The sequence below is a fragment of the Chenopodium album genome, chromosome 7, assembly GCF_948465745.1.
Source record: "Chenopodium album chromosome 7, dcCheAlbu1.1, whole genome shotgun sequence".
Taxonomy (NCBI): domain Eukaryota; kingdom Viridiplantae; phylum Streptophyta; class Magnoliopsida; order Caryophyllales; family Amaranthaceae; genus Chenopodium; species Chenopodium album.
Genome location: NC_137840.1, coordinates 69,250,900 through 69,277,064, shown reverse-complemented (window position 1 = coordinate 69,277,064; position 26,165 = coordinate 69,250,900). Strand labels below are relative to the sequence as shown.

Sequence of the window (26,165 nt, the reverse complement as noted above, 5' to 3'; positions counted from 1 at the left end):
TAAACATGTGCTTTGTTTTTTTTTTTTTTTTTTTTTTTTCCCTATGTTCTAAATTTATCCTATGTTCTAAACCTGTGCTAAATTTTTTTATGTTCTCCCTTGCTGCTCAGCCACTAAACCTTCACCACGACCTCTCTTATCCTACACCGCATCTCCAATCCACACCCCTCACTCACAGCCACCCAATTCGGCCTACCCCCTGATGCTCCCTCACGCAAAACCCTCCACCTCTGCTAACATCACCAACCTTCTCATTCCTTTGCCACCAATCACAGTCAACAATCACCACCAAATTCACACCACCATAGCAGCCGCAAAACAATAGCAGTACCCACACAACGACATCAACAACCAAAAAAATCGCCCCAAAAAAAATCACACAAAAATCAAACCATAAAAATGAATAAATTTAAATAGAAAAACGAAGAAATCTAAAAAATATTATCCTTTTGAAATCAAATAGAAATCTAACATAAAATCGCCAAATATCGCAAAAGAATGACGAAATCAATCATACAAAATTGACGAACAAATTAGTACTTTTACTAAACAATTTAACTTGCTTCATTATTAATGTCGTAGAAATTATGCGGAAAATTGAAGGAAAATCGTTGAAAAACCTTTGAATTGCAGCTTCAATGGCAGCTTTTGGGAGTTTGAGGAGAGAGAAAGTCATGAACAATTATGAAAGAGAGAGAAAGTCATGGGTTACGTTTTTTTTTTGAAAGATTAAAGTGGTTTTTATTTTGTTTTAATCCTGACCGCTCATCCCAATCTAATCCTACGGCTGAGATTGGTTCTTATATAAATAGGGTTCTTACATAAGGAGGGGTTCTTACCGGATCCCTCCCCTATATATATATATATATATATATATATATATATATATATATATATATATATATTCTTGTTTATACGAGTGATATCTAAGATAAAACTATATAAACCGTGTATGATAATGATAAACTTTGCATCAGCTCTATCCTAATTCTATCCGGCTTAAACGAACTAATTTTTTTTTTTTTTTTTTTTTTTTTATATAAACACACCATCGATGAGATCCTAAAAGTCTAAAACCAAATAGTTACTATTCGCTATAATAATGTCGTTTCAATTTGCATCGTACGATGATTCGGGTATTAAAATACCTTGCGACCATCCGCGTATTTTTCGTAGTTGTTCAAAGAAACTCAAAATTCGATTAATCTTTGAGAACCACGAACGCTTAGTTCATCATATAAAGAATGGTGAACAATTAGTGAGTTTACGCTATTTGCATAGTAAGAAGTATCTCTATGCTAACCCTTTTTGTGGTTGTTGCGAGCTTGATATAATAAGATTTCTGTCCAACACTTATTTATACAAAGGCAAGAAGTATCCTAAAATGGTAAATTTGAAGTCAGAGGTAGAACGTCTAAAGAGCGAGGCAAGGGATCAAATACAGGAGCTCATCAAAACTGAACAAGATGATGACGTTGAGATAATATATGATTATAACACTACTTTTATCAATTTAATTGGCGACAGACTTTGTGATGCGGACGAGTTTAGTGCGTGGATCACCGCCGGTAACTATGCTTATCGCACAACCATACTGGCTTTCGAGGGTATTTCAAGGGTTATCACCGAAAAAGATGAAGCATCGTTCAAGTGCTTCAAGCCGTGGTTGTACGGCGGCAGCTCCCCTCATTACAAAGAATTTCTGTATTGGAATAAATTGCCGGACATCAATGATATAGATAAAACTTGTCCTATTTGTTTTGAAGGATTGTTAAATAGGGAGTCTCAAAAGACTTATTTCGATCCAAATATTGACGACGAGTGCTTATTAGTAAGCTTATTTGGAATAGAAGAATCCCTTGAATCGATCGTAAAATTGAGGTGCAAGTGCAAGCATATGTTTCACGAGCCTTGTATTCTTAAATGGCTTCATCAAAATCCGGAGTGTCCTCGTTGCCGAACTTATATGTGGCCGAAATAACCGAGTTTCTTTTGTGATTTAGGCATTATTATTGTAGGAAGTACTACTCTATATCATATCGATTAATATTTCTTTTATTATTATGTATTGTGATTTGAGTCTTTTTAAGTTTAAAAAAATACTCCGTATATATTTTTGTAAAAGGTTTGTCCGTAGTTAATTTTAATGTCATCACGTACTTCATATATAATTCACCAAGATTTTAATAATTAGAATTATTTGACTATTTTCTCAACCACTGTATAATTTTTTTAAAAAAATTCTTGCGCCACAAGATTTGAGATTAGAGAAAGGAAAGAGGGCAAAATTAAAAAGGCAAAAACTAATGAGCGCCCCCGGGGCGTTAGATAAGTGAATGAAAGTGGAAATATTAGAGTAAAATTAACATTAATTACACCAAACGATGCGTGATTTTTTCAACCAATATAATATCTAACGCCCAGGGCGCTCGTTAGCAACCTCCAATTACCGAGTTTCTTTTGTGATTTAGGCATTATTATTGTACGATATACTATTCTATATCATATCGATTAATATTTCTTTTATTATTATTTATTGTCATTTGAGTCTTTTTAAGAATAAAAAAATACTCCGTATATCGTAATGTCATCACGTATTTCATACATAATTCACCAAGATATATTAATTAGAATTATTTGACTATTTTTTCAACCACCGTATAATATCAAAGATTTTCCTTGAAACACAAAATAATGGTTGAGAGATGTTTTTTTGCTTATCTGCTTCCCTCCTTGACATTTATATTTGCTTGTGGACAATTATAAGGCCTTTATTAAATTTTCTAATTCATAAATCTTCTTGAATCATATCCGTCCCTTATTGATGAGATTATTAAGGTCTTTTCTTTCTAATTCTAACAACTTATCTAAACGTATTACTTTTTTTTAAAAAATTTATCCAAATATTCTCTTTATTTGAATTCTTTACTGTGTGTTTATTTAAGCTAATTTTTGTTAAAATTGAACTTGATGCAAAACTCAACTTTGAATGTCAATTTAATTATCAAATGTTATTATGAATCTATGCATTCAAAGTTAAAGAGTGGGGCTGGGCTTGATGTTGTTGGGAATTTGGGATATCACTTTACTTTGCTCTCCCAATGCAAGTTTCAGCTGAAAAATCTTATGATCAAACACAATTAATTACCAATCTTAATCAGTTAGTTGGTGCTTGTTTGATGACGATGACTAATTATAAAAGGAGATGATCACATTGTATTTTTTGTTTTATAAGTGGTCAATCTCACAAACATCCTAATAATGTCTAGTTATTGGTATTATGTAAATATGATTGATGGAATTAAATAATAAACCGAAGGTAACTAGCTTTTATTAATAAAATTCTCGATCAACAACTAATAAAGGTTTGGACTCCTTCCCTTTGTTGAGCATTCAAGAAGAGTGTGAGGATGAATGCTGGAACATTTTTATTTCCAAGTGCATTATTAAAAATAACATGAACAAACAAATTAACTAACTAACATAGTTCATAGTTGTCGCATAAATTACATTCAAGTAAGAGCCATCACAAACAAGTCCAATGCTTGTATTTATTTATCACTTGCATCAATCTCCTTCAACGACAATGAATTTTGCATCCATGTATAATAAGCCTAACACCACAGCCTCCGCCTCCGCCTCGACTATCTTCGGGTGGAGAGTTTGTATGTCGATGAGTGTGTTGACTGTTATAAAAAAAAAAAATTAGATAAAACATGATGTTAGACGACATACTTAACGTTTCTAATATATACTTGAATACAGAAAAAGAGTATATGAGACCCAAATAAAAAGGAAACCAACTTCAAGCTCCCCGGCCCACCCAATAACGTAAGAGTAATAAATATGTATCAAACAAAGCATAAAACAAAGTCCTTGAAAATTACCTTCATTTTCGATCAGTTGCAACACGCACCACCATCGACACCATGTAATTGAATCTTGGAATTGCTTCTGAATCGAAAGAGAGGAAATGTTGTCAATTAGAATGGAAAACAAAGTTTAGCAAAATGGAAAATGTATTCAATCAAATAATTTTTTTTAAAAAAGAAAAAAGAAAATAACCTTGTTGTATGTAAGGATACAAGCAGACTCCATGCTCCATCATTTTCTGTGGTCTTGTATTGTTTTAAAATCCAACACAATGAAGGGAACATGTGAGATTTTGTGCCATTCAGATCCAGAATCAGGTCCATTTTCTTTGGCACTTATTCTTTCTTTCAAAATTGGACAATCATAAATGAAGATTCTTTTGAGATTTTGGGGAAGATGTTTTTTGGCTGGTAGATGTCTCAACTTGTTGCATTTGTCTAATTCCAATTGTTCAAGAGATGAGAGGGTGCCTATCCACTCTGGAAGTCTTTCCAACTCTTTAAATTCAAAAAGACCCAGAGTTTTAAGGTTAGGGAGGTGGAGTTGAAGTAGTTGTTGAAGCAGACTTTTCATTTTTTGCTGGTTATTTTTTGATCTCTCAAACAACCAAAGTTGTTTAAGGGAGTTATTGGGTTTATGGGGTGGAGGAGTGATGGTGTGGTGGTTGTCATTACATAACACCGTCAAATAAGACAAACACCTTGTACTAGGACTATTATCTCTGCTTTCTATTTCATGCTCCACATGAGCATATAAATATTGAAGGTGAGGAAGATGTGGAATCCACTCTAGCACTGAACTTGTTACATCACGAATTACCAACTCAACAAGGCCCTGCAATTTACTCAAATCTGGGATGGGATGCTTTAGTGATTTACAACCTTCTATTTGTAGTTTTTCCAAAGATGTGCATTCCGTGACACTAGTTGGGATATTTTCTAACCTCACACAATAATAAATTGTCAATGTAAGCAAGGAGGAAAGACCCTTGAACATATCATCAGGTAAAGAAACCAAGTTGGAACAACCCTGTACATGTAATTGACAAAGGGAAGAGAGACTAGACCCATGGAACATATCATCTGGAAGACTAACTAGGCCTGTGCAGTTTTCTAGTGTCAAATGCTTAAGAGAGACTAGGGAACTCAGACCGCAGGGTAAACTCACTAACTTTGGACAATCTACTAACCAAAATTTTTCTAGCCTAGAACAATTTAACAGAGATTGAGGTAGGCTTTTCATCTTGGGCATGTATTTAACAAAGAGAGAAGTTAGACTACCACTTTTGTGATATTTGATTATATTCAAGGGTTCTTCACTCTCAATATTGGCATAAAGAAATAAACTTTTTAAGGATTCAAAACTCAAGGCTGGACTTGTTTCCACAACTTCTAGCCTAGGACACTCAGCTATTTCTAAAACCTCAAGACATGGGAATGGGACTGCTACAGTGGTAGCATTAGCAGGGGGTAGAAGGTTCAACTTTCTCAAACGTTTAAAGCCACGAATTCGAAGCTCTCTTAAAACTGGGAAGAATTCATTTTCTAGAGACGATCTGTCAATATATTTGCCCTTATTCGTGGTATCAAGGCTTTCATTGACATGGTTATTCTCATTCTCATTACCATTTACCTCTTCACCTACAGTTTCCACTTCGGGCATCTTATACAAACACAAGCCCCTCAGATTAGGCAACCCCCCAAGATCATTAATCGGAAGGTGTTGGCAAACACAACCCGATATTGTAAGTCGTCTAAGATTGATCAACTTACACAATTCTTTTGGTAGCTCCTTTAATCTCGTCTCCCAGAGGATCAATGCCTGCAGCTGATAGAGCTTACATATAGAGTCGGGTAAAATTTCGATTGGGTTGGATGACAAATCAAGATATCTTAAATGCTTCAATTTCCCAATTGTAGGCGGCACTTCTGTTATCCCTTTATTAACTATTATCAAGGTTCGCAAGCATCTTGCTTCAGTTAACACATTCCAACTCGGACATTTCCCACTCCATATATTCATTGTTCATACCTGTAGTATTATTTCTTCCTTCAAAGGTTTGCTTTTTTCCTCTGTAAAATCGAATAAAACAAGATGGCGACAATTGAATGTAGTGAATGTATCAGCTTTAACATCCAAAATGAACAACTCCTTTTCGAAAATATGGATTGCAAGATCATGCACTAAATCGTGCATCTTGCATTTCCATATTTCTTTTTCTGTGTTATACTCTGTCCAATCGCCCTCCTCTAATTGTAAGAATGAGATATTCAACAAAGCTTTGAAATAGTCTTCCCCCATCTTCTCCATCTTCGAAGTTGAGTTGCTTGTTCCATGTAAGGTAAGGAAACCCTGAGCAATCCAAAGATCAATTAACTCATTCTTCTCCATAATGTGGTCTTTGGGAAAGGTCGCACAGTAGGCAAAACATTGTTTCAAAGAAAGCGAAGGTAAATGCTGATAACTCAAAAACAACGATGGTAGGATGTAATTTGGGCTACTTTCCAAGAAAGTATCCCATACTTCTTCTTTCTCCATTGCTTCCCAATCCGATAAACTCTTTTTCGATTGAAGTAAACCTCCCATAGTTGTTATTGCCAAAGGAACACCCTTACACTTCTTAACAATCTTATGCCCTACATCCTTATGAGAAGAAGGAATAGTTACCCATTTTTCAAAAAGAGACCAACTATCCTTGTCTGATAATCCTTCCAACTTATATGGTTTACCAACCCCTGCACTCGTTGCAACTTTTTCATTACGAGTGGTAACCAAAATCACACTACCTTGCCGACCCTTAATTCTCTTCAATTGGCCTTTTAATAATTCCCATAAGGCTGTATCTTCGGTCCATACATCATCAAGTACGAGCAAGAACTTTTTTTCTTTCAAATGTTTTTGAAGTTCTGCTACAAGTATATCCATTGTAGTCGATTCCAAGTCCCATTTCTTCGATGAAAGCATTTCAACCATTTCTTTAAGAATTTTTTCAACATTGAAATCCTCAGACACACATATCCACATTTTCTTTTCAAAATGTTTTGCAACTTTCTCTTTGTCATGGTATAGAGCTCTTGCTAAAGTTGTTTTCCCAAGACCTGATTATTAAACAATTAAAATAAAAAGTAATTACATACCATTATTATTGTGGTTAATATATAGGAAAAACATATTCATGTTGAATCTTTATTTTTAAATTCGTCTAAATAAGTACTATCATAATATATAACTTTAATATTTTTTCAGTAATGTAGAATTAAAGTTATTGATCGTTAAAGTTTTATATTGGCAAACGTCATAAAAAATATAGGTCAAGTAATTAAAAAAGAACAAAGGAAGTACGTCACTAACTGATTCTTACCACGGTTAATACTGCTATTGTTTTATTTTTTGGGTTATTTAGAAGTAAGTTTTTATATTCTATTTAGTTATTTTGTTATTTTAAAGGGAAAAAATAAAGGAGATCGAAATATTACGACGGAATTTTTTTAATGTAAATACAATATGTGTGCTTTTGGGATAATTTTGGTGATCTTACTTTAATACTAGTACTAGATGAAGCCCGTGCGATGCACGGTTTGTTTAAATTTTATTTTAAAAAAATTTATAAATATATTAATGTACTAAAATTTCTTATATATTTAGATAAAATTCGTGATATCAAAAGATAATATTTTATATTTAATTAATTTAAACTGGAAAACCTCATTCGCCAATTTTGTTTACGTGTCATTTAAATTATTTAATTCTAAAAGAAATTAATAATCTCGTATTTAATTGGCTACCACTAAAATTGTTTATCTTACGTGGCGCGCTAAAAAAATTAAATCCTATATGGCTCTCTAAAAACTCGGGAAAAAACACCCCTTTATATATATAATTATGACTCGCACGGTTTATTAGTATTTTTTTTTTTTAAAAAAAATCATATATATGTGATTAAAATTGTTATTATATTAGTTTTCAAATATTAGATAAAATTCCTAATTTCCTCAAAAAAAATAAAAATAAAATTCCTAAACTCAAAAGATAATATTTTGTACTTAATTAATTTAAACTTTAAAATCTCATTCGCCAATTTTGCTTACGTAGCATTTGAATTATTTAATTGTAAAAGAAATTAATAATCTCTTATTTATTTGGATACCACTTAAATTTATAATCCTACATGGCGCGCTAAGAAAATTAAATCCTACGTGGCTCTCTAAAAACTTGGGGAAAAACTCCCCTTTATATATATACTAGTTTTGTGCTCGTGCGATGCCCGGGTTTTTTATTAAATTTAAAAATATATTTTAATCTATATGTCAAATTTTAAAACATATCATTGATACAAAATTAGTTAGGAATTGACGTGTTTTTGTGACGATTTAAACTTGTAGACATGTAATGACAAATAATAATCATATTGGTGATTTTTTTTTTTTTTTGACCTTGTCTAAAATGACTCGTGATCCGACCTGATTGACAGGTCTACACACAGTAATAAAATTATATTAGATTGTGAAGTATATTATGTTAATTTATTAGAATATATTATAAACCATGGATGTGGTACATTTTGAACTAATTACTTCGCTCCAAAAAAATATTATAATACAAAAAATAAATTTATATGATAATTTATGAGAGTTATAATCTAATTTTTTTTTTTTTAATAAAATTATAATTCAATTTGTACATATGAAATATTGGTACTTTATCAAAAATAAAACTCTAAATTAACAATTTTATCCTAAAATTCTATCCAAATTTGATTGAAAATAAAATTCTAAACTACCTTTTTTATCCTACAAATTGAATTCTATATAACTCTATCCTACGTGACACGACACTTGGCAAAAAGTTAGAACGCCAAGTGTCGTTGTCTCGTCGCCTGGCTAAAAGTTTAGCTTTATATATTAGTTATATGATATTAGATTAGTATAAACTAGTATTGTATATGCACATGATACGTGCTTGAAATTTTGAAAGCATTTACTATTTGTAAGCAATAATTTTTTTTTATTATTATTATTTTTTTTTTATTGAAGAGCTATATGTAAAAAATATTATCAACAAAAAATAGCTAACTTAATAAAGCTATACTTACAAATCAATAAAGCTAACTTAACAACCTTTTTACTCCTATCTTCCACTTGGTGCATATAATAAAGCTATACTTACAAATCAATTTTGAATGTAACATAATTATAGTCGCACGCACTTGCATGGGCGATAAGGATGCTAATTTAAATGCTAAAATCTCATTAAACTATTTCAAAAATAATCTATAAAATTGGGATATTAATAGTACTCTGTAGTAAATTAGTTTATTAGTTTAGCTTGAATGTAATACGAAGTAGTATAAACTATAAACATTACATGAAACACAAAAGAAATTTAAAAACACTTGCATTATTTTAAAACTTACCTCCAAGCCCAACGATGACAATGGTTGAGAGATGTTCCTTATCATTATCATGACTACACATCATTTCGACCAATTTTTGCTTATCTGCCTCCCTCCCTACTATTAATTCAGCACTTGGATTATTCCGAATATGCTCCAAGTGTGTCCTCTCGTCAGAGGACACACTAAAGAGTGCCTCCTTGTCTAGATCTCTTTGTATGAGACCTATTTTCTTAGCCTCCTTATCTAGCTCATCAAACTTGGAAATAATCTCGAGTACCTTATGAGTCATCCGAAAGCGGAAAACTATAGGGTTATTGGAAGGAGAGAATAAATTACACACCTTTTTCTTACGTGTGAGGTTCTTACCCAGTTCGATCTCTCTACGAAGAATTTCATAGTCATAGTCATCCATGACATTATCAGCAAAGTAAGTGACATCCTTGACCTTTTGAAGCCAACGTTTCACACGCTCTCTTTTCACTACATCATTTGCACTTCCTACATCTTTTAGGAACGCTTGAGTGTCATTGAATTTCTCCTTCAGATTTTTGAGGTGACCTTGAAAACCTCGGGCAAGACTTATCTCCTCCCAAGCTTGAGCAGCAACAAATTGGGTGGTTGCTTTTATAACATCTATGGTTAAATCTACCATATTGAACAATTTTTTTTTTTTTTTTTTTAATGGGGATCAAAAAGAGAAAGAGGTAATACAATTCAATATGAAGTAGTTCACGTACTAAATTGTAACTAGATTTTTCTATGGACAATGATTTAATATAAGCTTATGTTTTTTGGTTTGTGATAATTTTTTCATGCATCTTGTACTCTTTAAATAATGTGTAGAAATTGATTCCTTGCTAGGTTTAGTGTAAAAGTAATCAATTCTTTACTTGTTATCACAAATCTTCCTATTTGCTTCGGGTAATACCGTAATATTATCCCTTGCTTCTTAATCAAATTCTTACTTTTATCTTGCCTATCTTAGCTTGAAGGAAAGTAATTGATTCTAACCTTTACTTGATCACCGAATCCATTCTATTAGTGTCCCAAGTTATGAATATTGCATTTGGGCACAAAACTACATACAGTGGTAAGGAAAGAGTTGGTGCGATGGATATAAAGAGTAAGATAACATTATCTAAAGCCCCATTATGTTCATCTTATTTCAGGAAAAATAAATTCACAAGTGTAGAATTTTAGATGAGTTGGTAAGGGTTACCATTTACCAAATAACAAATTATAACCAAAATAAATTCAATTGAGTGATAATCAAGTGGATATAACATACTCTAAATAATCTTTGATATAAAATAAAGAAGTATACATTTCTTTTCTTCACAAAACGAATGTTTGATGATAATCAAGAAATTAACGTTCATTCATCGAGTTATGTGAGGGTTGTAGATGTACAAAGTATAAGATATTAAATAAAAAAAAATAGTATAATTAAATACAAGTTACTTTGTAAGAGTTGGGCACATATTACATGCATGTATACTCTATCTGTGTTTAAATTAAATAAATTTTGTAAAATAATGGGTGGTAGGGTATAACCGTATAAGTTGAGAAAAGGGAAGAGAATAAGAGTTTTTTTTTTAGGGGACCACTAGCTTAGGCCTCGTGCCATGCACGGCAAGTCAAATTTTTTTATAAAAAAATAAATATATATGTAACAAATTAAAGTGATACTTCAACGTAATTCTTTAATACCTATAATATGAATCAATTTTATTATAACTACTTTCTATGGCAAAATCTAATGTTACTCCGTTTATCATATAATAAAGGAGTTGAAATAATATTTTAGGTAAATGTATATGAAAGAATTATAAACACCAAATAAAAACAAATATATTTGTCATAAATATTATATAAAAGATTTGAATAATATTATTATTATATCAAATATTCACCAAAAAAAAAAAAAAAAAAGGGAGTTTTGGAGGGAAAAAACTGCAACAGAATATGACACATGTTACTCTCGGTGTCTGTTTTAGTACTCCATCCGTCCCTAAATTACATTCCTTTTTCTCTCTATTATGTGAGGAATAAATACTGGAAACAGGAATGTAATTTAGAGACGGAGGGAGTATTAAGTTATTGATTAGTTTTATTTATTTATTTTTTTGAAAAATTTCTAAAGAAAATTAAATAAAAATGAAATAAAATGGAGTACAAAGAATATTACTGTATTAAAATATTATAGAGAGAAATTTATTTAAACAAAAAACATTTCATTTATTTAAACACAGTTTTCCAATGTAATTGCAAGATTAAATCTGAGGTTCAAAGTATAATTAATTACCCCAATGTTACTCTTTCTAATTCTTTTGCAAAAATGACTGTTTCACTATCTTTGTACTTCATACTATGTAATAAGAAGTATATAATGACTATTCGAGTCTACACTGAAGCTAAAAAGAGTGAAATTCCTATTTTCTACAACCTTTAAACAAAAATTATTATTGGTGTTTTAACTAAATTGAATAGGGAATAACATAAAGCAATGTCCGACTTCTGATTCAAACTTCAAGACATTATCAAGAAATTAAAGGTGATAATTGCCGATAGTAGAAACTCATTAGTCATTGAACAAATATCGAATTACATGATGAGTTAACCAAATGCTCTACCGATACAAAAATATTCTCATCAAACATCCAAAAATTAATAATTGTTAAAATTAGGTCACATAGATACAACAAACAAATTTCAAAGTGGAAGAATATCAGAAGCCCTGAGGAGCCCCTAGGCACACAAGGAGCACACATAAAGTAATTTTGAGTTGGGAGGCAGCAAATGGATTTACCGAGCAACCTGAGGTAGCAATCCCAGCAGTGTTTGCAGCAGGTCCACTGCCTGGAAATGAACCCAGAGGTGATAAAACTACGCCTGTGGAACCAGGCAACCTAGCTCCCCGAGCATGTGAGGGTGATGGTGATGGTGCTGATGCCGAAGCGTATATGGTATCCCGAGTAGCTGTAGTAGGAGGTGGAAAGACTGCAGGAAACTGCTGAGGCCCTAAACCATTTCGAGAAACTGCTTCAAAGAGCTCTAAATTTGCTGCAATAAGCTTAAATTACTAAGGCCTGACTACTAAAATGAGTCCTGATTTGCCCAATAATGCAAAAAGCCTGCACATGACACCACAACCAATAAAGTAAAACAAATGTACAATAATATAAACTTGAATCTACAAGAGGAATGTAATCCCGTTGATGTATACAAGAAGCAACTCAAACAATGACATCTTTGATAGAATCTATGAACTAATATCAACTATAATCTATCAATCATTTACTACTTTCTACAGTACCTATCATCATTAGAAATACCCAAACCAAAACCAATAAAAATTTACAAAAAAAAGAAAATAATAAAATACTAATTTCAGGAGACGAAAAACACAAATCTCACAATATTTCTAATCACACTTAATTTAAAAGTAAGAAATATAATTGCTCTAAGTTTGAAAATGAAAAACATGGTAGTGCACATACCCTATCAGTTGAATATGCAGCAACCTTAACCTCAATCTAAGCTTTCATCTCCTCGTCCGTCTTGGTAGCCTCATTAATCTCATTTGGCTTCCTTGCTTTCATATTACCATTAAAATTTACTTCAAATCTAAAGGCTTCTTACTTTCTCTCATATTTGTTCCTCTTTCTTGTCTCATTTCTCTTTCTTTATCCCCCCAACCTTATTGTTCCCTCTTCCTCCCTCCCTATAACTCTATTTTTACGGTTTAAATGATTTACCCCAACCAAATTGTCCCCTCTTTCTCCCTCCCTATAACTCTATTTTACAGTATGAATGATTTCCCCCAACCTTATTGTCTCCTTTTTCTCCCTCCCTGTAACTCTATTTTTACGGTTTGAACAATTTTCCCAAAACCCCCATTGACCTTCTTTAGTAACTCTTTTGAAGGGTTTTATATTCCTTACCCCAAGCACACTCTTGATATGGTCTCTTAAAAGTGATCTCTTTCTCTCTTTCCTTCTCCTTTTATAAGCTTGCATAGTTTATAACAAATGAAAGTTCATGCTTGATTCAACAGTCATTTGGATAATAATGCAAATAGCACTTTTGAAATGGCTTTGCAAAACATAGCAGATATCACTTCATGTTTACCTCTAAAAGCATATGAAAGTTCATGCTAGATTCAACAGTCATGTGGACAATGCATGAATCCCAACACTATCGAATGGTGCAAAAACTAATTTACAGCAAAAATTAACATAACATACTACAATGTTATCAATACCAAACAAAATCACCAATTAATAACTGCACTTATCCTATTTAAATTCATTGATCAGTTACACTGCAGATGCATAGCAAAAACTCATCATAGTTCAAGAGTGAATCACATCACATACTTGATTTAGTACTATAATAGACAAGCAATCAGGTTATAAAAAAGCTTCTAAAATGTCACCAACAGTCCAACACACTGAAGAGTGAAGTCAAACAATGAAATTCATTGACATTATGTTGTCAAAAGAAAAGTACTTACAAAATTCGAGCATTTTTAACGCACTGGCCTCATTTTAAGTAACCTTAAAAGTCGCATGCAAGGAGACATTACAAGAGAGCCAAATGGCAACAGGCAAACATATCAGATAGATTACTTGAGTTTGGCTCATTTGCCATACAGTTAACACAATAAAGCCATTAATATTATAGAATATATGAAACCCTATGACAGAGATGTTGCTACTTAGAAATAAGACCATTTCAGAGGTCCCGGCTTACAAATACTGCATAATCAGCAGGCAGCAAGAAGCAGAGAAGCTCATAAAAGTAGTTTGAAACTTTTCCATTAAGTATACTTGTAGATAGATTCAAACCACGCTGATAAATTGAGTGTTACTACTTCCAACTCTATCCATTACACAATTTGAATTAAGCCAATATTTTTTATTTATTTATTTTTTTTTTTTTAACAAAATCATCATGTATATGAGCAAGTCTTGGTATTTTATAGAAAATATCATAAACATGACACCATAGACCATATATTGACATCCGCTCCCTTTGAGAAAGAGCAAGAATTTTAAACACCAACATAAGATTCTCTTTGAATTTACATAGCTCCTAAAATTATATGCTTCGACCAAAATGGTTGGATAAAATATATACGAAGTATGTGAGAAGTTGACAGTTTTTTAAAAAAAAAAAAAAAATCTTGGATGGAAAGACACATAGATAAGGCATATCAACTGACCTGAACTAAAAAAATTTACAGTTGGAGAAAGATCGGCATCAAGATAGGGCTCAAACAATAGCACACATTAATTATTAGTACCATACCTTATCTCAATACAAGAAGTATATCAAAATTGGATGTGTTTCTACACTTAAGACAGACAAAGTTTCAATGTAGATTTTACACGGGTTGAGCAAAATGATACTATAGTAGTATGCAACATCTATATCACAGTTGAGCTTAACAATATCAGCCAGTTCAAAAACTAAAACAAAGATCACAAAGCCTTTAAAAGAAAAATTATCAGAACTGCAATGATCAATTTTAGACACTCAAATTTCCACACAATTTATGCGAAACGAATATCAATATCAATTCATAGAAACATGAGTAAAGGGGAAACAGAAAAGCTAACCAAATCGTTGACAACAAGAAGATGTGTCTCAAGAGAATTCCAAAAAACAGGAACAGGGACATCTGCTTCCTATCAAAATATCTCCGTCCACCTCATCCTTGACAAATTTGTCTCTAATTAGACTAAACCTCATCCTTGCAATTTCACCAAGCACTTGGTGAACAATCTTAGCCGCCCTAGCAAAGGTAAGAATCAATAAAAAAAAATCAGTAGGAACTAAGCATTATAGCAGCATGATTGGCAATTTGGTAACAAGTAACAACATATTTGCAAGTTGATCATGGTAAGATATTTAATTTCCAATTGCATTTTACCTTAATATTAGCCAATCTCACTAAGCTTACTCATTTGTACACAGGTCGATAACGACGATAAGTATAAATAATTCGTTTACCTCAATCACAGGCCAATATGGTCCAATATCTTATTTTAATTAGCATTTATACCTCATTACAAATTTGTGCTGCTTCAATGGCAATGTTCCTTATCGTGTTAGATTTTTAGCATTTTGTCAGTTGCAATTACCTACGTTTATTACACCCTTTTTTATTGTTATTTTTTCCTATCTTTTTGAATTTAAAAGATCATGAAGCAAGTTTAGGAGCACACTAAATTAAGTTTATAAAATAAATATCATCTTTTGAGTATCAAAGCAAAGGATTACCTCAAATGTTAATCCAAACTTCTAGACTCGTGTGTGTCAAGGATGTACCCGGCTACTCTTGTACACGGATAAAACTGTAGCACTCGATATTTAAAGTAGAGGTACACATTGATTGGGCTTGATTACTGCAAACAAAATCTCCCTTCCTGCATAATGTATTAAAAATTAACCATAAATAACCAGCCAATTATAAATTAGTATTTGCTAAAAAAACAGTTCAATGAAGTGATAAGATAACTATACTTCTCAGGAAAAGATTTTGGCTGGTTATCAGGCATTTGAGTCTGCAGAGAATAGTTTGCATATTCGACCTCGAAAGTTCAATATCGAGAGCTTCTCCAAATGGCTAGTACAGCGGCCAGAGGAGGTGCGTAAAGCATAGCTTACTGTTGAGGAAGGGAAGATCAGAGTTGCTGCAGCTCAGCTGTATCAGGGCTAGCTGACAGATTCAAGAAACTTTGCTTAAAGGATTTAAATGTTATTTGCATATACCTATCCAAAATCCTACAAATACAACAATCAAATTGATTCAAACTTCAACATTTCACTTATTCATTGACATGTATAATTCCCATTGTCTCAAACAGTACCCCCAACCTCAGCTAAACAAGCGATAATAAAATAAATAGAAAATTTTCACCCAAATTTAAACACAGGTCACTAATTGTCAATACTATTGACTATATAAGCAAGAAATTTGAACTCACTCAAGCATCACTAAGACACTAACTCTCTCCTAATACAACTATAAATTAGTCATAACACACTAAAATCATATCTGCCTTAGTAATTTGATTAAATTATGTGCTCTTGGAATTATAATATTCCCTCCTTGCCTCTCCTTTACTCCCTCGCCTTTCATGGTTATGAGAAAATCAAAAGGCTCCTAAAAGAGTTATGTCCCTCTTCCTCATTTACATTCAAAATGGTCTCTTAAGGTACTTCCCAATTATCCCTCGGATCCTCCTACTCTTTTTCTTACCCCATATTCTCTCCCAATTCAGTATGCACTTGCAAAGACCAAACAAAGGAGCTTCCACTTCCATCAAAGCTAGTTCCTAGCCATACAATAAACTTGTTGCAAATTCTAACAGCCTTACCGTGTTCTGTCCACACAACTAAACCAAGCCCAAACATCCAGCATCTCCTTCGATATCGAAGATTTCTTCAGGTGGCTGGCATATTACTTCAGCCAGCATTAAATGTTTATACCAGAAACAAGAATCAAAGCATGTACTCCGTATTTTTCAAAACTCGTGCTACTCTCTAGTCATAGACAATCTGGTTTCTATGGATCATAATGAAGTGTTTCTAGGCATCTAGCATCATTTCTCTAATAATTTGGAAAAAAAAACTCCATTACATAAGTAATGGAGTTTGGGTAACATAATCTATATGGTTGTTTAAGATGCATCAGATGTGGTGACATTTAACAAGTTAACATTCGATAGCCAAAACTAATTCCTAAAATTATAATGATGCCTGTATAATGAAAATGGTCTTCTCTTGAATCAGTCAGATGAATGCAGTGTCAATCAAAACAGAAAAAAAGTCATCAATAAAGGGAGTTAATTAGGGTAACAAATTATCCCAAATAGCTCTGAAAATAGTGAAAAATCAATAAAAGCCTCCCAAATGAATAGTTTGAGCATAAACTCGAATCAATTTTCCAAAATCAAAAGGGTAACAAAATTAAAAGAAAACCCACCTCAAATCAATCATCAGGTTCAATTATAACCAAATATAATTGAAATATAACAGTTACCCAAACAATTCAATCAACCCCACATCAAACAAAGCTGTAATATAATTCAATTAATTTGATATTTTAGATTGATAATCGAAAAGAGATTCGGATGAACAAATGAAAATCCGACAATTCAATTAATTTGATATTTTAGATTGAGAAAAACTTACAAAAGAATTGAAGCCATACGAATTGGTACTTCGAGGAGCAAATTAGTGGAAGGCGTGATTGATTGATTGCTTGCTTTGCTTTGCTCTGATTCCATTGAAGAAAGTCCAGAGCAGTTGAAGAAGAACTCTTCAATTGAGGAGAGAGAAAGTGAATGAAGAGAGAGCAAACACATGGACATCAAGCAACGAAAAATACTGAAAAGACAATCCTACCCCTGAAATTTTGGTGATTCAGCAAGGGAGATAAAGGGCTGGTATTTCTCAAACAAAAAATAAAAGAAAAAAGAAATAGCATAGGGACATCTTATGACCCCTATATTACCTATCCTCTTCTGATCATGGATTCAATACAGTCACATGTCCAAAGATGGAATCAAGCAGCAGAGCTACAGTTTACCATATCCCAACAAATCTATGGGAAAGCATGGGATAGCATACTGGAAATCAGGAACGCCATCTAACAAGGCCTGCATTTCCGTATGTGTAGACGCAGCGTGGAAAAGGAGACGGAGGAAAGACAGAGCATTGGGGGAATGATACACATACATTAAATGTATGTGGTTCCAACATACATTACCAATTAAAAATTGACAACACATTATTAGCTAAAAAAATGAGAGGGAAAATTGAGAGGGAAAAGTTTTTAGTTTTTGGCGCCATTTACCATAAAAAGGCGGGACAAATTTCATTGGCGCCAAATACTTAGAAAATGACATCCTAGTCAATGTCATTAATGAAGAGAGAGGTTTATTATAAGAATCGAATAATACTTCATTTAACGATATTTAACAAACTACAGATCAAAAAATTATTATAAAAAAACCAATGGAATTATATTTTAAAGATCTTTTTATAGACATCCATATCGATATATTTTCAAAAAAATTATAAATTTGGACATTTTTAACCTTACTATGTTTGTTAACTTTTTAAAGAAGTGTTAGTAATTTGTCATTATTGTTACTACAAAAATTTCAAACATACCAAAAAGTACATATTATATTTTTATTACGTATAAGGAACTATATAAAATTAAATAGGTGTTAGCTACAATTATACAATTATCAAGTACGTGTTGTACGGATTAAGTTATACATTGGAGGATTTTATTCATTTCTTGAAGGTTTTTAATCAAATAATTGGAAGTTAACATGAAATTACAAAAGCTAAGGTTACACACCAATTTTTATCGCTTATTGCTAAATACTCCCGTGTGTTTATAACTTATCTTTTTTATTTGCAAAGTTTTATAGTAGTATTATTTTAGTAACAACAACTTTTTTTTAGTAACAAACCACATGTTTTAATACCTATTGGTTTGTATAATCAATAAGGGAAGAACCCATTATTCATGCTATTTATTAAAAAACATACAAACATATCATATTGTACTAATTATAGTATTTAATTAATGACATTTAAGGATTATTTTATGTTTAAAACTATTTGAACATACACGACTACAAATTAAGATACTAAATAAAAGGGAAAAAATTATTTAATAATGTGGGAATATATGTCCCTTACTTGATTCAATTCACTTATTATTCAACTTCATATCTTATGAATAGTGTGAGAACATTTAAATTCTAAAAATGTTAGCTTACCTATAATTAAGCTCCTCTTGATATGATGTTAATTGCATCTAAACTTTTCCCTTGTGTGATTTAAGCTCCTCTTGATTTAATGATTAAACTCTTATTAATAGATGAGAGTATATCCTCTTACATGTTTATTTATGTATTTACCGTTAATAGCACTTTATAAGGGTAATTTAGATAATTTATCTACCAAAAGCATACCAAATATAGTATGGGTCAAGTAGTGTGACATTTCCATTTTAGAAATGTTAGTCAAGTAAATAGAAACATAGGAAGTATAAGATATGCCGTATATGAATAAGGACTATATACAAATGAAGACTTTTCAGTTAAATCTTTTATATAGAATGAAATACAAGCCACCCATTATCTTTTCAAATGAACTTGTCATATTGTGATGCTAGTAATAAGGATTTGAAAAGAAATATTACATTTTATACTCTGTAATATAGAAAGTTCCTTTGACAAGTAAACAATTTTTAAGTGTTGAAGGTGATTGTCCAACAAAATTTATAGTGTTTATTTAATTTCATTTTTTGCTCATGTATGACATCTTACAATAAATAATTATTTCAATTGACAAAAACTTATCATTGCTAAATAATCCATATTGTTTACAACTAATTTCATGAATTAGCATCCCTTATGACTAGAAAAACAAGTTATATATTCTACATTTTTCCTCTAACATATATACGGTTACTAATTAATGTACAAACCTATTGAACAAATTAAGAAAAATAATTATTTACTTGATTACCTTTACTTTTTCACCATGATTTTTTATTACTTTTCATTGATGGTGTCACATTATCTAATTCTCAAAAGACTTGATAGGTGGACCTTTTTCCTCAAAACATGAATTTATTTTAAACAAATACAATTATATAAAGTCAACGCCACTCTAATATTATAAATTCTTTTTTTTTGTAACCTTTGGAAGTTATAATTACCAAAAAATAAATTAAAAAAAAATTACACAAGATCGCTATAAAGTTAACAATAAAAAAAAATCCTATAGGGAAAAATTATGCGCTTTTAAGAAATTATGTAACTCAGAAACAATATGTGCTTACCAAATGTAGTTTCCTGTGTTACTAAAAATTACATTATGAATGGTTGTGTCCTTTTCAGATATGTGCTTACCAAATATACTTTCCCGTGTTACTAAAGATATTATAAACAATATTGTTCGAATATTTTGGGGGGTTTTGCCATTGTCGACGACCTTGTCGACCTAAGACCATTTTCAACCATTATTATTGTCAACCTTCAAATCTCTAATTTATTTATTAATCAATATGGTTTCGGTTACTTGTGTCATTGTGTGCCTTTAACAATTATTGTATTCCAAACAAAAATTCAAATCCATTTGAAATTGATAGAAAGCGAATACCCATTTCACTACTTCAATTGAAAGTGAGTATATTTTGCAAACATACCCATTCTATAATTGGGGAGGATTAATAACTCAATTGAACCACAAAATATATAACACAATATATTCTGCAAATAATATATAAACTTTTACATTGGTAATTGGAATATATCCTTTTTTTTAATAGGGAAATCGATTAGTGCATTCATACTTCTTTGCCAATCTAACCCCAAATATATAGGACCTCTCCCTTTGCATTTCTAGCCACCGTACCAAGACCCACCCAGCTTCCTTCATTTACAAATGCATCACAATTTACTTTAATTACATCTCCTACAGGTGGCTGCCAAGTTTTAGAGCTTTTGCCCCTTTGCACACAACGACCTCCATAGATTTTCTCAGTATATCACCTGTGGTTTGACACAATACGCTACATTCTATCAAGAACCAAGCTGCCACCCTAGCCAACAACCCACCGCCGCCCCTTAAGCGCAACCGCCACAAACCCCACCCCCATCACTGCCAAAGAATCCAACGCATTCACCTTCTCATTAGATGACAATGTTTTTTCATCTTCCATGTTTGCCAAAGTCTGTTAACTAAGTTGCAAAAATGATTTTTTTTTTATGATTTTTTTTTAAAATTTTTTTTTATAAAAATATTTTTTTTTTTGAAAGAATTAAAATATTAAATTCATTACATTGAAAATGACAACTTATTTGAAATTCAAACCTTAGTCTAATTTGAAATTTCATTCAAATTTAAATGAAATATTAAAAGTAGTGGATTTTGGGCCCCATCAAAACAATCAATAAAATGCTGTCATGTCATAATGTATGTGGGAGCCGCATACATTCAATGTATGTGTAGATTTTTCCAAGAGCATTGGGAAGCTGCTATAGCGTGGGTTTTAGAGTCCTCAACCAGATGTCTTCGAAATTCCTCTAGAATTTTCGCAATAAACTCGAATCAAGCGGAGCTCCTAGCAATATGGAAAGCGCTGAGGGAAATTCCTATGGAGTACGGCAATATCATCATCAAGTCTAACTCACTAGTAGCTATCGAAGCCATAAAAAGCCCTAGTAAAGCGGCAGAGGAGCTTAAGAGTGTAGCCAAGGACAGCAAGCAGGAATCCAAGAAAAGAGATTTTGTGTTTTGTATAAAGGTCCAGAGATCACTCGTATCACAAGCCCATGATCTGGCAACTAGCCGGAGAACTATTGGGTGATTTAGATATGTATTAGTTAAATTCCACCTCTGTCAAAAAAAAAAAAAAAAAAAAAAAAAACCTGCAATGGGAGGGAGACGAGAGTGTGGTGGGAGGGGGACGATGTGTGAAAATCAGAAATTGTTCAGAGTATCACCCATTTCATTCCTTTATAAACTCATTCATTCTTTGTTCAGAGTATCACCCATTACTCTCTCCATCTACATTTTCAAGAGAAAAAAAATGGAAAGTTCAACTTCAACAATCCTTCCCTCTCTGTTTTCAACTTCAACAATCCTTCCCTCTCTGTTTCCAACTTCAACAATCCTTCCCTCTCGAGTTTCAACCTTTATCTGCAAGGTTTTTTTTTTATATTTTTCATTTTATTTTTTTTTTGAAAATTTTGTGTAGAACTACCCTAAAGATAGGATCATTTGTGAACAACTACCCATTTTTTTTTTAATTTGTGAAAAACTACCCGCAAGTTTGGAAAAATTTGGGTAGCACTACCCACCAACGTTTTTTCGTCCAATTAAATCATTATTTTGTTCCAATTTTTCACTTTTTCCCATTACAATGGTCAATTAATGCTAAAATAAGCAAAAACCTCAATTCAATTAAACCTCCAAACCTTAGAAATTAAAATCCCCAAATAATACTACACTCATGAACCCTAAAATGAATTATGATTAAAACCCTAATTAGGTTATGTAGATTAAAACCTTTATACAAATTGAGAGAGTTAATTGGGTGGAAAAAGTGAAAAAAATGAGCTCCGATAACGTCATAGTTGGACGAAAAATGTTAATGGGTAGTGGTACCCAAATGTTTTCAAACTTGTGGGTAGTTCTAAACAAATAAAAAAAAAAAATAAATAAATAAAAAAAAAAAAAAAAAAAGGGATAGTTGTTCACAAATGACCCTATCTTTAGGGTAGTTCTACACAAAATTTCCTTTTTTTTTTGTTAATGTCTTTGTTTCTCTGTTTTTTCATGTCTCTGTTTTTTCATTTTTTCCATGTTAATCGTTATTTCACTTAACTTTACAATTTTTTTTTGTTTTAGGCTTCTAAAGTGAAGAAGAAACACTTGAAATTTCACCATGGGAAACCCACCAAAAAGGGAGAAGGAGAAAGAAAGGGCAAGCCAAGAATGGTTGCCGTATGTTACTATTGCAACCCTCGTCGGATGTTCACATCAAAACATTGGTACAAGATCCCGACTAAGATGGATGATTACTACTCTGAAACCCATGTGAACAAATTTAAAGCAGCGGCAACGAGTGGTAATCGGTTTATTGAATGTAACAAGTGCTTCAACAAGTTTGATGATTTTAAAAAAGGAATAGATCACTCCGAAAAATGCAACATCGAAGGCTGGGTGAGATACGTAGAGCAGTAGAGGATTAGTTTAGTTTAAGTGTGGTTTTAATTGTTTATGTTCTTCTATTCTCAGTTATTAGTATTTTAGTTTAAAGGTGGTTTAATGGTTTTTGTTCTTCTGTTCTCCTGTTCTCGGTGTTTAGTAATGTTGTTTAAGGGTCAAGGGTATTAATAATTTCTATAATCTGGTGTTTAATTACTTTTCTTTGTTTTAGGCTTTCAAAGTGAAGAAAATCATCAAAAAATTTCATCCAACAAAAAAGGAGAAAGAGATGGAGGAATAAGCCAACAAAGGTTGCTGCTTGCTTCTATTGCTACCCTCATCGAATTTCTATGTCAAAACACTGGTACAATATGAATAAGTCAATTAACTCCATTTGTTTTTAACTAATTTTTTTAATAAAAATATTTATAAAATAAAGTAATAATAATTTATTTAGCATTAAATTATTTAATATGAGAATACTAATATGTAAATTTTAAGTAATTTATCAATACACATAATTATATGAGTTACTTATGTAGTTTTTTTTTAAAAAAAAAATAAAAATAAAAAAAAAAACTATGTACAATATAATATTTATGTAGATATAAGTAATTTGTTATTTAATAAATAAATTCACATGATTTGTTAATGCATAATAATTTTAATATTATTTGTTTTAATTAATTTTATTTCAACAATGATACCATTAGATTACACAAGATTAAATTCAATATATATGTTTTATACTTCCTCCGTTTAATGTTAATTGCAACAAAGGAATATTTTATTTCTATAAATAATACTCCTTTATTACAATTAACATTTAAAGGAGTAAGTATAAATATATTAGAGTTTCAAAGTCATATACATATTCGGACTTAGGAGTAACAATTGTTATCAATGGTTCCTGCTTGATTATCAATGGGAGTAACAATTGTTATTTACACCCCATTGTTGAGTAGAACTCTTAAACACTATCTCTCTTCCTGTCACTTCCGATCATCTTTTTCCTTTGTCGTTTTCTCTCCATTTCTTCACGTAACCTTTCTTCTTCTCTTTTCCTTTGAAAATTATGTATGGTTTGTTCTCTTTGCACCTGTATTTTTCTTTCCCTTCTTTTGTGTTGCAATAATTCCAAGAACGATGGGCAAAGTTCCCCATTAAGATCATCTCCAAAGGTCAGACTTGAGTGAGTTTTTAAAGAGAGAAAAAGTATTTTTTTGCAAAGTATATCAATAAGTTGGTATCTAAACTTAGCAACTCCAAAAGAAAGTTCTCAACTTTGAGTCTCATTTGACAAAAAATATGGGCCCTTATCAATATTATAATATATTTTGTAATTCACTTAAGTTTTTTTATAAATAAACTTACAATATGGATTTAATGGGCCATAAATTGAAAGTGACATTAGTTTAATTTAGAGAGTTTCACCATTGAAAAATTAGACTTCACATGAGTTGCTAAATTGAGAATTGGGTTGGTAACACCATTGGAGGTAAAAAAAAAACAACTCACTTTGTATTTTAATACTCAAAGTTGAGTCTCACCCTTACCATTGGAGAAGGTCTAACGACATTTGTAAAGTATGCTACAAGCTATTCACTATTATTCTGATGCACTTTCATGAGAAGTATACGTATCTCGCTATCCAAAGGCATATACTCATGATTCATAGTCCGAAAATAAAATTTTGCTCGTAAAGGAAGAGAGAACCCTTCTTTTATAAATTGTCTGTCTCGTTTTGACCAGATATGAAGCATTGAAGATACTTGTAGAGGTATGTCATACTCATTCGAATCATGATGAACTTTTTACCATGGAAAAGGTGCCATTGTCAACCTAAGTATTCTGAAAAGGTTTTAAAAAATACATATTTGTCAATAATAATTGTTAGAATATCCACATCATCTACCAAAACATGCAGCTAACCCCTAGATTTTAGAGATATAAGATGTTAATTTACTTTTTTTGTTTTATTTTCATATACTCTGTTTTAGGCTTTAAAAGTAAAGAAATATAGGGTCAAGAGTAAGCAAACGAAAATTGCTCCTTGTTACTTAGTATTGTAATCTCCTCCGAAAATTTACGTCTAAACATTAGTAACAAATTTCGGGCGAGATGGAAGAGCACTACTTCAAATATCATCCGAATGTGGCTTTTATGGCGGCAACATGTATAATGAGTATCCCAATTGTTTCAACAAATTCAAGGTAATGAATCATGGAAAACTTCACTTGAAAAATTGTGATGTCAAAGGATGGGTTAGATACATATCAAAGTAGTTTAGGAGAAGATGGATTTTCTAGCTTTGAGTACTTTGTTTTTAATTTTACTTGTGACAATCATTGGCGTTTGCATATTTTTACTAGGTTACAAGTTCAATCAATTTTTTGATTACTTTTGAAGTACTATTTAGTGTACTCATATCGACTTCGACGTCCCCACATATCTACTCTATTTCTATATGTCTTGTCTTGTGCAACATAACTAATAACATATACAATGCACGTAACATGCTTGTAAAAATGTATAATCACATGATTTTTGTACGCATTACAAATGCAATATTCAAAGTTCAAATCACATAACTAAGAATGACGTACTAAACCAGAATAAGTTAATTAAACTTATATGGAGTATGTATTTGCCAAATATTCGTTCCCTCTAGGGTTTCCTTGGGAGGGTTTTTTTTTCTAGCTTCTTGGCTAGGTTTTCTTGATTTTTCAAGGCTTTTCTCGATTTGATCTCGAGTTTTGCAATCAAATTTCGATTCCTTTCCTGTTGTGTTGGCCTATCTTTCCTATGGAGAAGGCTAACTCATCTATGTTAACACTAAAAGAGAAGGAGGATGATGTCCGTGGCAATAAGGGTTCTCCAACCAAGGAGGACCCAAGCAAAGCAATCGAATGGGATGATAATGGTGAAGCTGATGAGGATGCGAGGGTTGAACTCGCACTAGTTGGAACTCTCTGGACAAATCGAAACGTCAATTCGAATGCCTTTATTGCAACAATTAAGGGTGTTTGGCAGCCTAAGCATGGAGTGGATGTCTCAAATATTGGAAAGAACCGTTTTCTCTTCCAATTTTATCATTGGAAGGACAAGCAGCGTGTTCTCGATGAACAACCTTGGCACTTTG

At 31.9% G+C, this 26,165-nt stretch overlaps 1 protein-coding gene and 1 long non-coding RNA gene across 2 annotated transcripts; both read right to left on the bottom strand.

The window, feature by feature from the left end:
- Positions 1 to 3,375: 3,375 nt before the first annotated feature.
- LOC145638243 (putative disease resistance protein RGA3) lies at positions 3,376 to 10,055 on the bottom strand. The gene is made up of 4 exons (XM_081689208.1): positions 9,287 to 10,055; positions 4,066 to 6,971; positions 3,888 to 3,954; positions 3,376 to 3,686 (listed from the first exon to the last, which is right to left on the bottom strand). Exons 1-2 carry the CDS (start codon positions 9,918 to 9,920, stop codon positions 5,899 to 5,901), a joined length of 1,707 nt encoding a protein of 568 aa, XP_081545334.1. The 5' UTR covers positions 9,921 to 10,055; the 3' UTR covers positions 3,376 to 3,686; positions 3,888 to 3,954; positions 4,066 to 5,898.
- Positions 10,056 to 11,836: 1,781 nt separating this feature from the next.
- On the bottom strand, positions 11,837 to 17,664 carry LOC145638242 (uncharacterized). Its single transcript, XR_014114636.1, has 5 exons — positions 17,474 to 17,664; positions 15,800 to 15,995; positions 15,557 to 15,702; positions 14,893 to 15,068; positions 11,837 to 12,402 (listed from the first exon to the last, which is right to left on the bottom strand). It is a non-coding gene; the product is annotated as an uncharacterized LOC145638242 (long non-coding RNA).
- Positions 17,665 to 26,165: the final 8,501 nt, after the last annotated feature.